Here is a 12,269-nt window from a genome sequence, read left to right on the forward strand (position 1 = left end):
CAGACCGCGATAAACATGTGCTATCGCGCGCCTGCGTCGCGTCGTAAAACGCGCTCCAGCCTATGTCATTGTCTGAATCGATATGAATGGAAACAAAGCATCACAGAAGGCAAGGATTCCAGCAAAGGGCGGCGCGGCTCCGACACAGCGTCTCAGCTGGTGAATACCGATGAAGAATCACAGAAACACGCTGGTCTAGACATGGGGAGCAGGCTTGCACGGGCTAGCGCGCCCGCTCCTCGAACTGCTCGAGCGCACGAGACTCTACTGCCTTACACCCCACTGTAATTTGGCTCCGACGTGGTGAGGCCGGGGATCACTCGCACCCGACTACCCGTAATGCTAAAAATACCGACTCGACTGGCCTGGCCGGGAAGAAGGGCAGAGATGGAGACGGGATGGCTGGAGCTACAGGGTAACAAGACGGGATCGAGTATTGCCGTCAGTATTGTCAGGTGGCGATGACGGCCGGCGCGCCGCCGGCCTTGAGCAGACAGCACTGTCGGCGAGGCGCGCGTCCGCTGTCGCCTAACAGCGTCACGCTGTCGTCACGCTGACGTCACGCTGACGTCACGCTGACGTGTCGCAGCGCGCGCTGACGTCACGGCACGATGATGTGCGGCGCCGACAGCAGCACGGCCACCGTCGCCACCACAGTGAACAGCGTGAACACGATCAAGCACAGGCGGTCTACCACCATGGCGGCGAACTTCCAGTCGCTGGTGACGACCGCCTCGTCGTCCTCCTGGCGCAGCCGGTCGGTGACGGTGCGCAGCTCGCGCAGGATCAGGTGCAGCTCACGTGCACAGCCTGCCATGCAGCCGGGCGCTGCCAGGTCGTCGACCGACTGGCCGGGCGGCAGCCGCGTGTAGGCGGCGCTGTTGGCGGCCAGCGAGAGCGGCGCCGGCGCCAGGCCCCGAAAGTCGTCATCCATGTCCAACACGTTGGCCAGGAGCGACTTAGAGGAGCGCTCTTTCAGCTCCAGCTCCTTCATCTTGTTGTTCATGATGATGTTCTTGCGCGTGATCTTTTCGCCCGGCCGTGACATGCGCAGCAGCCACGGCATCCACTGCAGGAACACGCTCCGCACCTGGTGGCGACGCCACGGACCGGGTCAGGAGGGAGCAGCGGCAGGCCAGTCGTAGGGGTCCGGTTCCACAGTAAGTGTTGTTGGAGTCCAGACTCAGGTTGACTGGGAGCCCGCCCACTGTGATGATAACTGATATGGACAAAGCACACGCAAATGTGCAGTCTCCCCCAAAGCTGACGGGATGTTCGCCTCACACACCCTAGCGGTGTCTGCACTCAGGAGCGAGCGTGCCGCCCAGCCGCCTGTCAGGTCGGCGCCAAACTAACCTCTGCAAGCGTAGCTATACGACGGCACTGCACGGAAAACACGACAGCCAATGAGCTTGACTGACGATGAAAACAAGACAGCTACCACCTCAAACTATGGGAGCTCCCCGAACCCAATTTGTTGTTGTGACCATTGGGGACTTCACGACGCACTCAGATGCTGAGGCTTAATGGTGTCGCGTGTCTTTCACCCTGGTAGGAAGGCCGGACACCACAAGGAATCAGACCCTGTACCTCTGACTCTCCAAACACGTAGCAGAAACTTAACACACGTGCGGGTGGCCGGCTAGATACCCTTCACTCATGTGGGTGGGTGGGGGGGGGGGGGGGCAATTTGACCCTCATGAGATCTCGGGAACCAAAAAAGCTAGAAACACCAAATTTGCAGGGTGTATTGAACTGTACGTGACCTCACTTAGGGAAAAGTTTAAGGTCCCTAGGTGATGAACTTCGGGTTAAAGAAGATCAAACAAGGTCAAATTTCAGGTTGGTCTCCAAAGTGCCCCCAGAACCTAGTTAACTGTTTCTAAGCAAAAGGTCACATCATCATCTAAGGTCAAAGACCTTGTTTGACCTTTTAAAGGTCATGGTGACCAAAATCATGCAAGACTGCCCTGAGTTTTACGTTTAAATAAGCGACAGGCAGCGCTACGCAACATGTCCAAAAACAAAATGTTGACTTGCGCTGTACTAGGTCAATGACCTATGGTAGCCTTCAAAAAGCTCCTGGAGGATGTATAAAGCGGTTCCTGCTATCAATAAATTTGAAATGAGCACCAGAAGCTCTCCTATACAGCAAGCCCTTGAGAATAAAACAGGTTGGTTTCGACCTTGGTCTGACCTTCATATCTGACCTTAGCTCCGCACAATTTGCTCATTCAATATTTTTGTTTCCTAGGAAAGCATCGGAACTCATTTTGGAAAAACTTTCGGAGGGGGGATCGGTTTGACCCCCTACCTGAGCGCGTGTTAATTTAACATTTATGTGCGCGAAACCGTCTGAAATCTGTATTTACCAAAGTGAACAAGAATCCTACATTTCAGACAGCTAGATTGAAATAGAAATGGAGCCCTCTGAAAGAAAAGCTCCCTGCAAGTTTCAAAGAGGTGGATCGCGGAGCAAACCGATACCACATAATGACCAGTGGTACAAAACGCGGAACCGTAGGTACAGGGTGTGCGTGTGTCACTGCTGGGCTTATAGCATGGTGGCATGGGTACCCGAGTAAGGAAAGTGTGTGTGTGTGTGTGTTTTTAACTTACCCAGGGTGCCATTTCGTGGGTCTCGCCAGACCGATGATGGTAATTCAGGATGAGAACAGTGCTCACCACCGATGACGCCACCATGAACATTATGCAGTTAAAGTACGTCCCTAGCAACACAGATGGCGTTAGCAGCACGAAATGATGGTTTCCGGGTGGGGCATGAAGACAACTGAAATACCCCACGCAGTCATTCACGTGCCATGTTTTCTTGCTTGGATACTGTTTAAATTCATTTGCTACTCAAAAATACCCCACATTTATGCTACCCATTCCCCATTCATATGCGTTCACAATGTTAGTGCAGAGGCCAAGAAATCCCTATGTGTTGCAATGCAAACTACCAATAGGATGGACGCTAATCTGTTGCGCTTGCCGATAGCGGAGAGCCAGTCTGCTGTCAGAGGAGTGAGCCGTAACAAGGTTTTGCTTTTATGTCAGAAAATCGATACCCTATATCAGCTAGAAGTTTGCATCCCCATGAGTGAACCGTAGTTTTGTCCCGGCGTACGAGGCAGTGCCAACATGAGGGCATTTTTCTGTTGCGATGTGCTGTAGACGTATTTTGCCTTGTCGTAATCAACGAAAGGATTAGAATTTCCCCTATGCTTGACCATGGGGCACGGGATCAGAAATGTGCCGTGAGGTATGCTGTTCCAAGAAGGATGTTGGGGCTTGCTGTTACTGTGAGAGGCATCCTAACCACCCTGCGGCAAGCAACAGCATGTTTTCACACCTTTAACCAACTCCTCTGAGTGGCTGCAGGACACTTTCCGTCTCTAAGCCTTGAAGAGCACAGGTACGAAACTTTGCCCGAAACTTTGAAACCGGTCCCTGAATAAGTAGAGGCAGACGATGACGCATCGTTTTCCAAATTGTTTCCTTTTTCTTTGAAACCCACTGCGATTACAGTAGCTATGACAGAGTCGGACGCCAAGCCGGAGCCCTGTGACGAGCTCCAACAAAGAGACGCCTGCTCATGTACAGTTGCACAACGCAGCTATTGCTGCAATTACTATCTCAGCGAATTATCAATGGTCGCAACGGCTAGCAGAAGATCATGTGCGGAATACTTTATCCCTTCATTCACTGTTGAGCACATTCCAATTCATAACCGCAGTGCATGGGCCTGACCTGTGGACCCTGCATGGACCTGACCTGCGGACCCGCATGGACCTGACCTATGGACCCCCCATGGACCTGACCTGTGGACTGCGTATGGATCTGACTATGGGCCCTCGCATGGACCTAACCTGTGGACTACGTATGGACCTGACCTATGGACCCGCATGGATATGACCTGTGGACCCCGCACGCACCTGACCTGTGGACCCCGCGAGGACCTGACCTGTGGACCCCGCGAGGGCCTGACCTGTGACCCCGCGTGTGACATTGTGGACTGGCCCGGGTATATGCACGCTAGGCAGGCTTTTCTTTGCGGATAATACCCCCCATTTTTTGTTATTACAGAAACATGCAAGATGACACAAAGACAGCACCAAGAAAAACATGGCACGTTTGAGATGAGCACTGAGTGAGGGGCACAAAGAAGTTCACGTATTGCCCGTTAAATGTGAAGACATCATCGTCATACTTGTATTATGAATTCAAGCGAATATATCTGACGAAGTGAGAGAAGTACACGCAGTTTGGGCTCAAGAAGTACAGTGGATATAGCAATGGCGTTTTATGGGAAGAGCGACAGGGTTAAATATGCATGCTTCAAACATCTGAATGACATGAGCCATGCATTAGCAGTCAGGCTTGTCATCTTATAATCTATTTTTAGCTCGAATTTAACATTTTAAAGGAATTACGTGTAAACGCAATTCCCTTTATTTAGATCTCCGGTTTAATGCATGCATATTTTAAGCACCGTTTACATAGAATAACCATCTTAAAAAGGGATCTCTCAACTGGCAACAAACATTAGAAAGTGACTGTAAAAGTTCCATCAAATGAACATTGCGTAGTAATGGAAGAGTTTTGACGCGGTAGAGGGGACAACCACAGGACTGTAGGATTGTATAGTGACTGGCTTACTAGGAGCCATGTCCCCATTGTCTTATCACCCAGACCGGTTCGGGTTCACGTTAGTCCGCCACGTTTAAGCTAGCCACAAGTGCGCACGCGCTAGTGTGACATCCGTCGCTCCGATACTGGACATTTGTGGCAGGGTTGTCATGTAGCGGGGGCTTCTTGCCGATGCAAGAAGCATGTGATTATTAAAGAAACCGCCGCTGTTCATGCGGCGACACACAGAGAGGAGAGAGAGAGAGGGAGAGAGAGAGAGAGAGAGAGAGAAGAGAGAGAGAGAAGAGGAAGAGAGGAGAGAGAGAGAGAGGAGAGAGAGAGAGAGGAGAGAGAGATAGAGAGAGAGAGAGAGAGAGAGAGAGAGAGAGAGAGAGAAGAGAGAGAGAAGAGAGAGGGGGGGGGGGGAAATAGAGAAGAGCCCAGAAGGCAGAGAGAAACAGGAGTGAGCAGAAAGAGAGCAGGGAGAGATAAGAGAGATACAGAAACAGAGGTACGAAAGCGAGAGGAGAGGAGAGAGAATACGAATGAAGGGGGGGAAGGGGGAGGGTAAGCAGGGAAGGTTGGCGGCGCACTTGTGACCAGCTGTTTTAGTTTTTATGCGCACATCAGATACATTGCCTGTTACCGGACAGTGATCCACTCATCTACAGCTACAGGGGAAGCGCAAAAGCAGCCGCGGGCAGCCGCGCTGAGGACGCGCAGCGGATCCGGCCATGCTTCCATGCAACATGAAGCTGGGCATGGCACAAATAGAGCATGCATTATGGATTACGCGGACTAGCAGCCGAAATACGTGATCCGTGCCCTACTGGACACGAGGCGGCTGAGTTTGCTGTGCAGTGGGCCGCGCGCGTTGCAGAACTTTGTGAGTTTCGGTTTGGCATTTGCAGCGGGATGTAGGCATCGCGAACATATGAGGGCCGACCCCGAGGTACCGGCATTCAGTGCAAACTGTCCGGCACGGACCGTGAGGCGGTTCATCTCCGGGGTCGTAAGGTTTCTCTGAAGACGAGCTGGATTGGGATGTAAAGATCCAAGTTCGGTCGCGGGCCCGCCGGCCTGACTGAGTTATGGACAACGGCTGGTCTGGCGTCTGGTGGCTGAGCTGACGCTGAGGGTGTCGTGTGGAGCGACTTGTCAAGTCTGCTCTGGTCCGGAGACAAGCGTCCAAGGCCAACTCGGACCGGGAGATGGACCCTCCCAAACCACCATAGGCCAGCGGACGGCTTCCTCCCAAACCGGCTCAGACCAAGATATGGGACTTCCGTAAAGCACCTCCGCCTCCGAAGTGAATAAATGGCGCATGGTCAGCGCAATTTTGCCTCGTGAGCCAAGTCGTGCTGGTAGGAGACATTGCCTGCCGCCGTCAAACACGTGGCTCTTCCGCCCACTCGGAGCGAAAGCCTTTCGTCCTGGCTTGGGGATGTCCAGCCAGACGAGACACGCCTACGGCCGGAGAACCGGCTCGCCTCCCAGCGCGACGGCCGGCCTCATCTCCGTGATCTCAGTTATTTAAGGAGTTTCAGAAGCAGACATTCGCTATTCGCCGCTTGATTTGCGGCTGAAGCGCGCGCATATTCCGGATACGAACTTCGGCCGAGCGAAATGAGGCTCCTATTGGTTGGCGGAGTTTCGTGCGGCTGTTATTCGGCTGCGCAACAGAATCTGACCAGGCGACCGGATGGAAGGCATGGGTCACGCATGTTAGAGATGATCACCAAAATAGTGGTGGAGCAGTTCAACGAGGAGGACACGTCTTCATTTCTGTTTGTTTCTAAGAGGCTAAAACGTCATATTCGCGCAATCTGTCGTGCAATTTCTTTTGCGCATCCTTTGTTAGTGCATCGTAATGCAGACTTATATTACGCCGCCGAAGATTAAATGTGCCGAAGCATACCCGCATCGGCGCTTGCCAGTTCAGACAACATCTACAGAATATGTCCCGACTCTGAACTTTAAAGCGTGAGCAAACAACAGTGGAACGCTCCAGGCGTGTTGGGATCGAACGGCCAACTAAAAAATCGGTGTTTTGGTTCAGTGCCTCAAAAGCTGGGTAAACTCAGCGCTTCTAAGCCAGTTTAAATTCCCCAATCTTTCATTATTTAATGCATAACAACCCTACGACGTTTTCGCTTCAGCACAGAGCTCCTTGGACGATAAAAGCAGTGTTCACTCAACTACTCAACTGCTTGGGTTACAAAATATACGTTTACCTTCATTCGCGTTGCTTTTCAATGATTAACACAAGACAAAAGTTTGGTCGCAAGCTTACCCGAAACCCATCAGAAACCTAGACTAGAGTGCTGGCAAATGCAAACAGGTGAGTAAAGGGTGGGTGGAACTGATAAGCATGGGTAGTGTATGGGCTCAGCGCCATGGGTAGTGAGTGGACATGGGCACAGCTCCATGGGTAGCGTATGGATATGAGCACAGCTACATGGGTAGGGTGTGGATATGGGCACAGCACCATGGGTAGGGTGTGGATTGGGTAAAGATTACTTTGCCCGTGAGCACCTCTAGATGACAGTTTTTTCTAGGATGGTAGCATTTCTGATGCCACCTTCAAGCATCGCAGTGCAGTTGGCCACCACGTCACAGCAGATCAACTGAATACAAGGTGCCAAAAGTGACGATATTGCCGTTCTTATTGTGTTAGGGTTAAATATGCAAATCAGACAATTTTTTGCCTGGTTCAAGAAGCATGAATTTTCGCAACACTTGTGATGAGCCTGTGCCGATGAACAAGTCCAACGTTTTGTTTTCAAGGAAAATGGTTCATCAAGTTCCTCAAGATAGCCATGCAAAAAGCATTTTGTGCTGAGCGAGTGGCTGGTAGAAGGACCAGTGTCGCGTGGTATTCAGTATGTCATCCCATGACCGAATTGCGTTTCATCAGTATTATGCCATCATTCTGTACACATCAGAGAGCTGTAGCAGCTAGCCAGAGTAGGCTTAATTATGCATGCCTCGAACGCAGCTCAAAACCTGCGTTCTGCGTCTGCATGCATTCTGTTAGTTCTTTTATCGGTTTATTTCAATGAAATTTGCTCGGTATACTGTTCATAGCAGACGACTCTGAGTCAAAGCAAGGCCATTTTTAGTCGATAATCAGGCCGAATCAAAATTCTGGGTAAACAATTATTTTATCCCACTGAAGTGACTTAAGCGTTTCGGCTCATCTATTAACAACTCTCCACATCAGTGGCATACAGGTCATTTTGGAACAGTTGTGCCGATATTTGTAGCCATCTAGTTATCGCTAAGATGTTTACCTTTGGGAATTATATCACATTACCCATATTCGTTGCCTGCTGAACACGCACATGTCGAAATCCGTTCAACATGAAATGGACTTCATCTACGATCTTAATGAAACAGTCTAAAATGCTTGCAATTCGATCCAATTAAAATCTCCAACGACCACTCACCTTCTTGAGATTACATTTAAATTTGACTTATCCCGTGTAACTCGACAAACCAGGGAGACGCTCATTTCTGGAGTGAGCTCTCTTATATGAAGGGTGCTAGCAAGGAAAAACGCAGCAAGTTGTTAAAAAGCAAAATCGCCATCAAAACATGGCCAGGGCTACCTTGGGAGCGCATCCAAAGAAAATGGGTCCGACGTGGTTTCTCTCCGTTGCTCTTGGATACATAAATTTGGAGCCAATCTCAGTCCCTCTTCAGGCAAGTTCGTGGCATTGTGTGCCAGCCGGGGTAAATTTATAGCGCTGCAAGAGTACGAGATGATTCTGTCACATCGGAACATAAGTCAGAGTTTCGGGAAATATCGCGGTAAAATATGGCCGGATAAGCGACAGCGAGACACGAGCGCTCCGCGGAACTCGTTTGGAGATGCAGGCGGGATGCATGGTGGGCCCCAGCGTCCCCGGGGCCCTGGGTAGGCATGTCCTTCCATACCGGGAGTTAATCTCGGCAAAATATGCTTCCCCCTAAACGCATTATTGCTAAGGAACGAATAAGGTCACATGTGGGCGGTGTTTTCCTGTAGTGTGGAGGCGGGGACACTTGGCGCCGTGTTTGGTAGGCGTGCGTTCGGGGTGGAACGCGTCCTGAGCATGGCAGCTGGTATGATGTAGTCAAGCCAGGTGCGGGTGGCATTCTCACCATCGCATGCAGGCGACCGTTCTGCTGCCCTACGACCGGTCTAGCGTCCGAGCACGCTGAGCGAGGCGGCGGTTACCACAAACGAAACGACAGAGAGCGGGGGATTACTGCTCCTGCAAAACGAGACGGCTCAGGTCAGGCCCGCCCTCCTGCGATTGCCGGTCCGGCCGCTTTGGAATGAGACAGTGCAACACGACTGGAGAAGACATGCAGTGACCAGGGCGAAAGCTAAAATGATGCACAACTGCACGCTCGGTCTAAGGGACAGAGTAGAAGGGCGGGGCACTGCGAGTAGAGCAGAGGTCGTGGTGAGCGTTGCACAGTGAGATCACATCGATGTATCTACAGCAGGGTGACACCTGGCCACAGCGAGTTCAGCAGCACCACTGCGACAGACAGGTGCGCACACGTCGCGCACGCCGCGCGGGGCGGCGCAGGCTCTCTACCTAATACAGGCATTGCATCTGACACTTGCGGGAGAGTCTCAGCGACTAGATTGTGGAACACGGTCAGGGAAAGTAGAATCGTGACTCCTGAAATCACAAAGAAACACAGTGTAGACGACTAGTGAAGGCCAGTGCGTATCACTGTGCGTCATACCTCCCTTCGCCGAGGAATTTTGAGCGAGAATTTTGTGGTGTCCCCTCTGGCGCAATAAAGGTTTGTGTCAGGGCTGTCTACAGAGGTTTTTACCTATAAGTGGGACAGCGTCGGATGTAGTGGGCATACTCTCGGCCACCATATTTAGAAAGACAGTGAGCGATAGTAAAATGGTAACACCTAAAACAGGAAAGGAAACAGTGAGTGGAAGCACTGGCGTGGAGCGGAGGATGAGACGGGCGGGCGGCTCCGCGCAGGCCCTGGCCTCGAGACACCACTCTGAAAGAGAAGCCACTGGCGGGTGAGAGACGAGTGCGAGACGACCTGGCCGGCACGGGCGGGACAGAAGCCAAGGCGACGCCGGGGAGGACACACCGAGTAGAGCGTGCAAACGTATACAGGAACGGAAAGCGGACAGCAAAGCAGGCACGAATTTAGGTAGCGTGATTTATTTCACCGGGGGTGGGCGTGAAATCAGTTTTTGGTGATTTATTTGACGGCAATTAGCACATCGATTCGAGCAGAGTCTAGCGCGGTGAGTGATCGGTCGGAGCCCTGAATGCTGGACGAGCTCCGCCCCACCTAGTAGGGGCAGTGGGTTTAGTAGGTTTAGTAGGTTACCTAGTAGGGGCACAGCCTCAGAGGTCTCTGGCATATTTGCAGCGACTTGGTTCAGAAATACTGTCAGAGATAGTAGCACTGTGACGCCTGGCGGGAGAGAAGACGGTTATCTGCCTGGTGGTGCCCGGCTCCCAGCTCAAACAGAGCACCTGGCGAGAGGCCGGAGGCGGCACTGGCACAAGCAGCGAGGTGCGAGCGAACCAAACGCGGCCCCGAGCGGCCAGAAGCGTCACAAGCGGCCACCGGCGAGCGAACCAAACGCGGCCCCGAGCGGCCTGAAACGTCACAAGCGGCCACCGGCGAGCGAACTAAGCAGAAACGGCCGACCGAGCCAAGGGAGCCAAACCCAAAGAACAGGTGACAGCCTAGGCGAAGAGCGGACGTACAAAAGCGGTGGTTGTGGGGGTAGGGGAGGGGGAACGCGTGCGGTACACTAGCGGACATGGGCGGTTTGTGGCGGTGTCGGGGGGGGGGGGGGGAGGGTGAACATGTCTAACACAGGGTCTGAACGGGATCAGCGTCAGTTCCCGGCCTGGAACACGTGAATACATTCCAGTGTTAGCCAAGGAACGCACGCAATGAGTGACAGGCTGAAGTGGTGTTCATCTCAACGACCGATAGTAGCACTTCAGAGAAGAGCATATTTTCATACGCATTGATATATGCATCAGAGAGAGAGACTGCACCCCAGGCATGCACGCAGTGGTTACCTGATGATATCCAGGGTCAGGTGAGAGGAAGGCTCCCAGGTATGACATTGAGTAGCGGTGTGCCACAACTGGCAGACGAAACAGCCGCCTCGGCGATGGAGGTATAACGTCCACAGATGCAGAAAACACAAACTCAAAGACCGTTTAAGTGACCTCCTGTGCTCATGTTTGAGTTGAGTTATGCATAGGTCAAAATGCACACCCGTTACTTGAGCGTTTATGTACTATATGCGCAAAGTGCGCATGCTAGCAATGACCTTTGGTCAGTAAATGCAATACAATCGTTGCGAATATGTTATGGTTTTGAGAAGCGTTTGTAACTACGTTAACCTCATGGTCAGCTCCGGCCAGCTCATATATGTCTCATCTCCATTTTCAGGGTTATTGGAATGCTTAAACATGGACGGGGTGCCTCGTTGCTGTGCCATGTATATTTTAATGTGCTGCTAAATGACTATCTTAGAGCAGCCCACACGACAACAAACACAATCAGAGTCAACAGCAACGAGAGCCGTGTGATGGCTGAAGAGCTATGTTCATATGACGAGTTATCCCTCACATTGCGCGGGTGAATCAATTCAAACGGAGCCTGAATTATCGGCCGCTTTTAATGGCCGTGCCACGATTTGCTCGGCTTCGCCCGGTTCACCCGGAGGAGCGAGTGGTGCGTCCGGACCACGCGGCCGCGTGTCCTACACATCGCGGGCGCTGCCGGCCGCTGCCTCCGCGGAACGTCAATAGCTGCGAGCCGAGAGCCGACCGTAACGAGCTGAGCTGGCCGGGCCGACCATGAGCGCAAGCCGGGCGCGGCGCGCCAGCGACAGAGCAGCTGACGCCGCGGCGAGGAGCCGGCGGGCCGCCGGTGGGGCCGGCGCAGCCCCCCACCTGCCTACCTAGAGTCAGCTTCTCCCCGGAGTCCGGCGGCAGGGTAAAGGCCAGCAGCACCATGGTGGATATGAGGATGCCGGGCAGGACCAGGTTGTGCAGGTAATAGAGCGTGCGCCGCCGGATCTGGACAGTGTACGTGATGTCGATGTAGGTCTCAGGACAACAGGCGTACGAGATCTCATTGCGCTGGCCTGGGATCCCTGCAACATCCGCACCCGTGAACATGCGGCTCATACACAGCGAGTCCACCGGCAAGATGTCAGAGCGCCTTTCATGAGATCGGGGTGGCCGCCGCATGCGGGTCAAGATGAACCCAATTTGGCTCGAAAATTCGGCGGACATCGCACCGAGAGCACTGGGCGGTGCGGGCCGTCTGGCGCTGCTACTGAGAGCCGTCGTGTCCCAGGCGCTGTGACATCCTCCGGCAACGTCACCTCTGAGATCCTCCGGGGTTGTCATTTCTGACATCCTCCGAGGAGCGAGCAACACACTGCTGGCGCGGCAGGCGGCTGTTTACCTAGGCTGAGCTTTTCACCGCTGTCCGGCGGCAGCGTGAACCCCAGCACTGCCATTGAGGCGATGAGCACGCACGGCACTATCAGATTGGAGAAATAGTACAACGTCCGTCTTCTGATCAATATTTATACGTTATCGATATACGGCTGAGGGCAA

At 52.8% G+C, this 12,269-nt stretch overlaps 1 protein-coding gene across 1 annotated transcript; it reads right to left on the reverse strand.

Annotated features, from left to right (window-relative positions):
* On the reverse strand, window positions 1–11,743 carry LOC119101375 (neuronal acetylcholine receptor subunit alpha-7; the record flags this gene model as incomplete). The annotated part of the gene is given in 5 exon segments (XM_037224707.1): window positions 1–1,090; window positions 2,620–2,729; window positions 9,472–9,558; window positions 10,000–10,086; window positions 11,603–11,743. Coding segments are annotated over 5 exon segments (914 nt in total), but the record flags the coding sequence as incomplete, so codon positions are not given.
* Window positions 11,744–12,269: the final 526 nt, after the last annotated feature.

This window comes from Pollicipes pollicipes, unplaced genomic scaffold (assembly GCF_011947565.3).
Source record: "Pollicipes pollicipes isolate AB1234 unplaced genomic scaffold, Ppol_2.1 Scaffold_4881;HRSCAF=5763_pilon_pilon_pilon, whole genome shotgun sequence".
Lineage (NCBI taxonomy): Eukaryota > Metazoa > Arthropoda > Thecostraca > Pollicipedomorpha > Pollicipedidae > Pollicipes > Pollicipes pollicipes.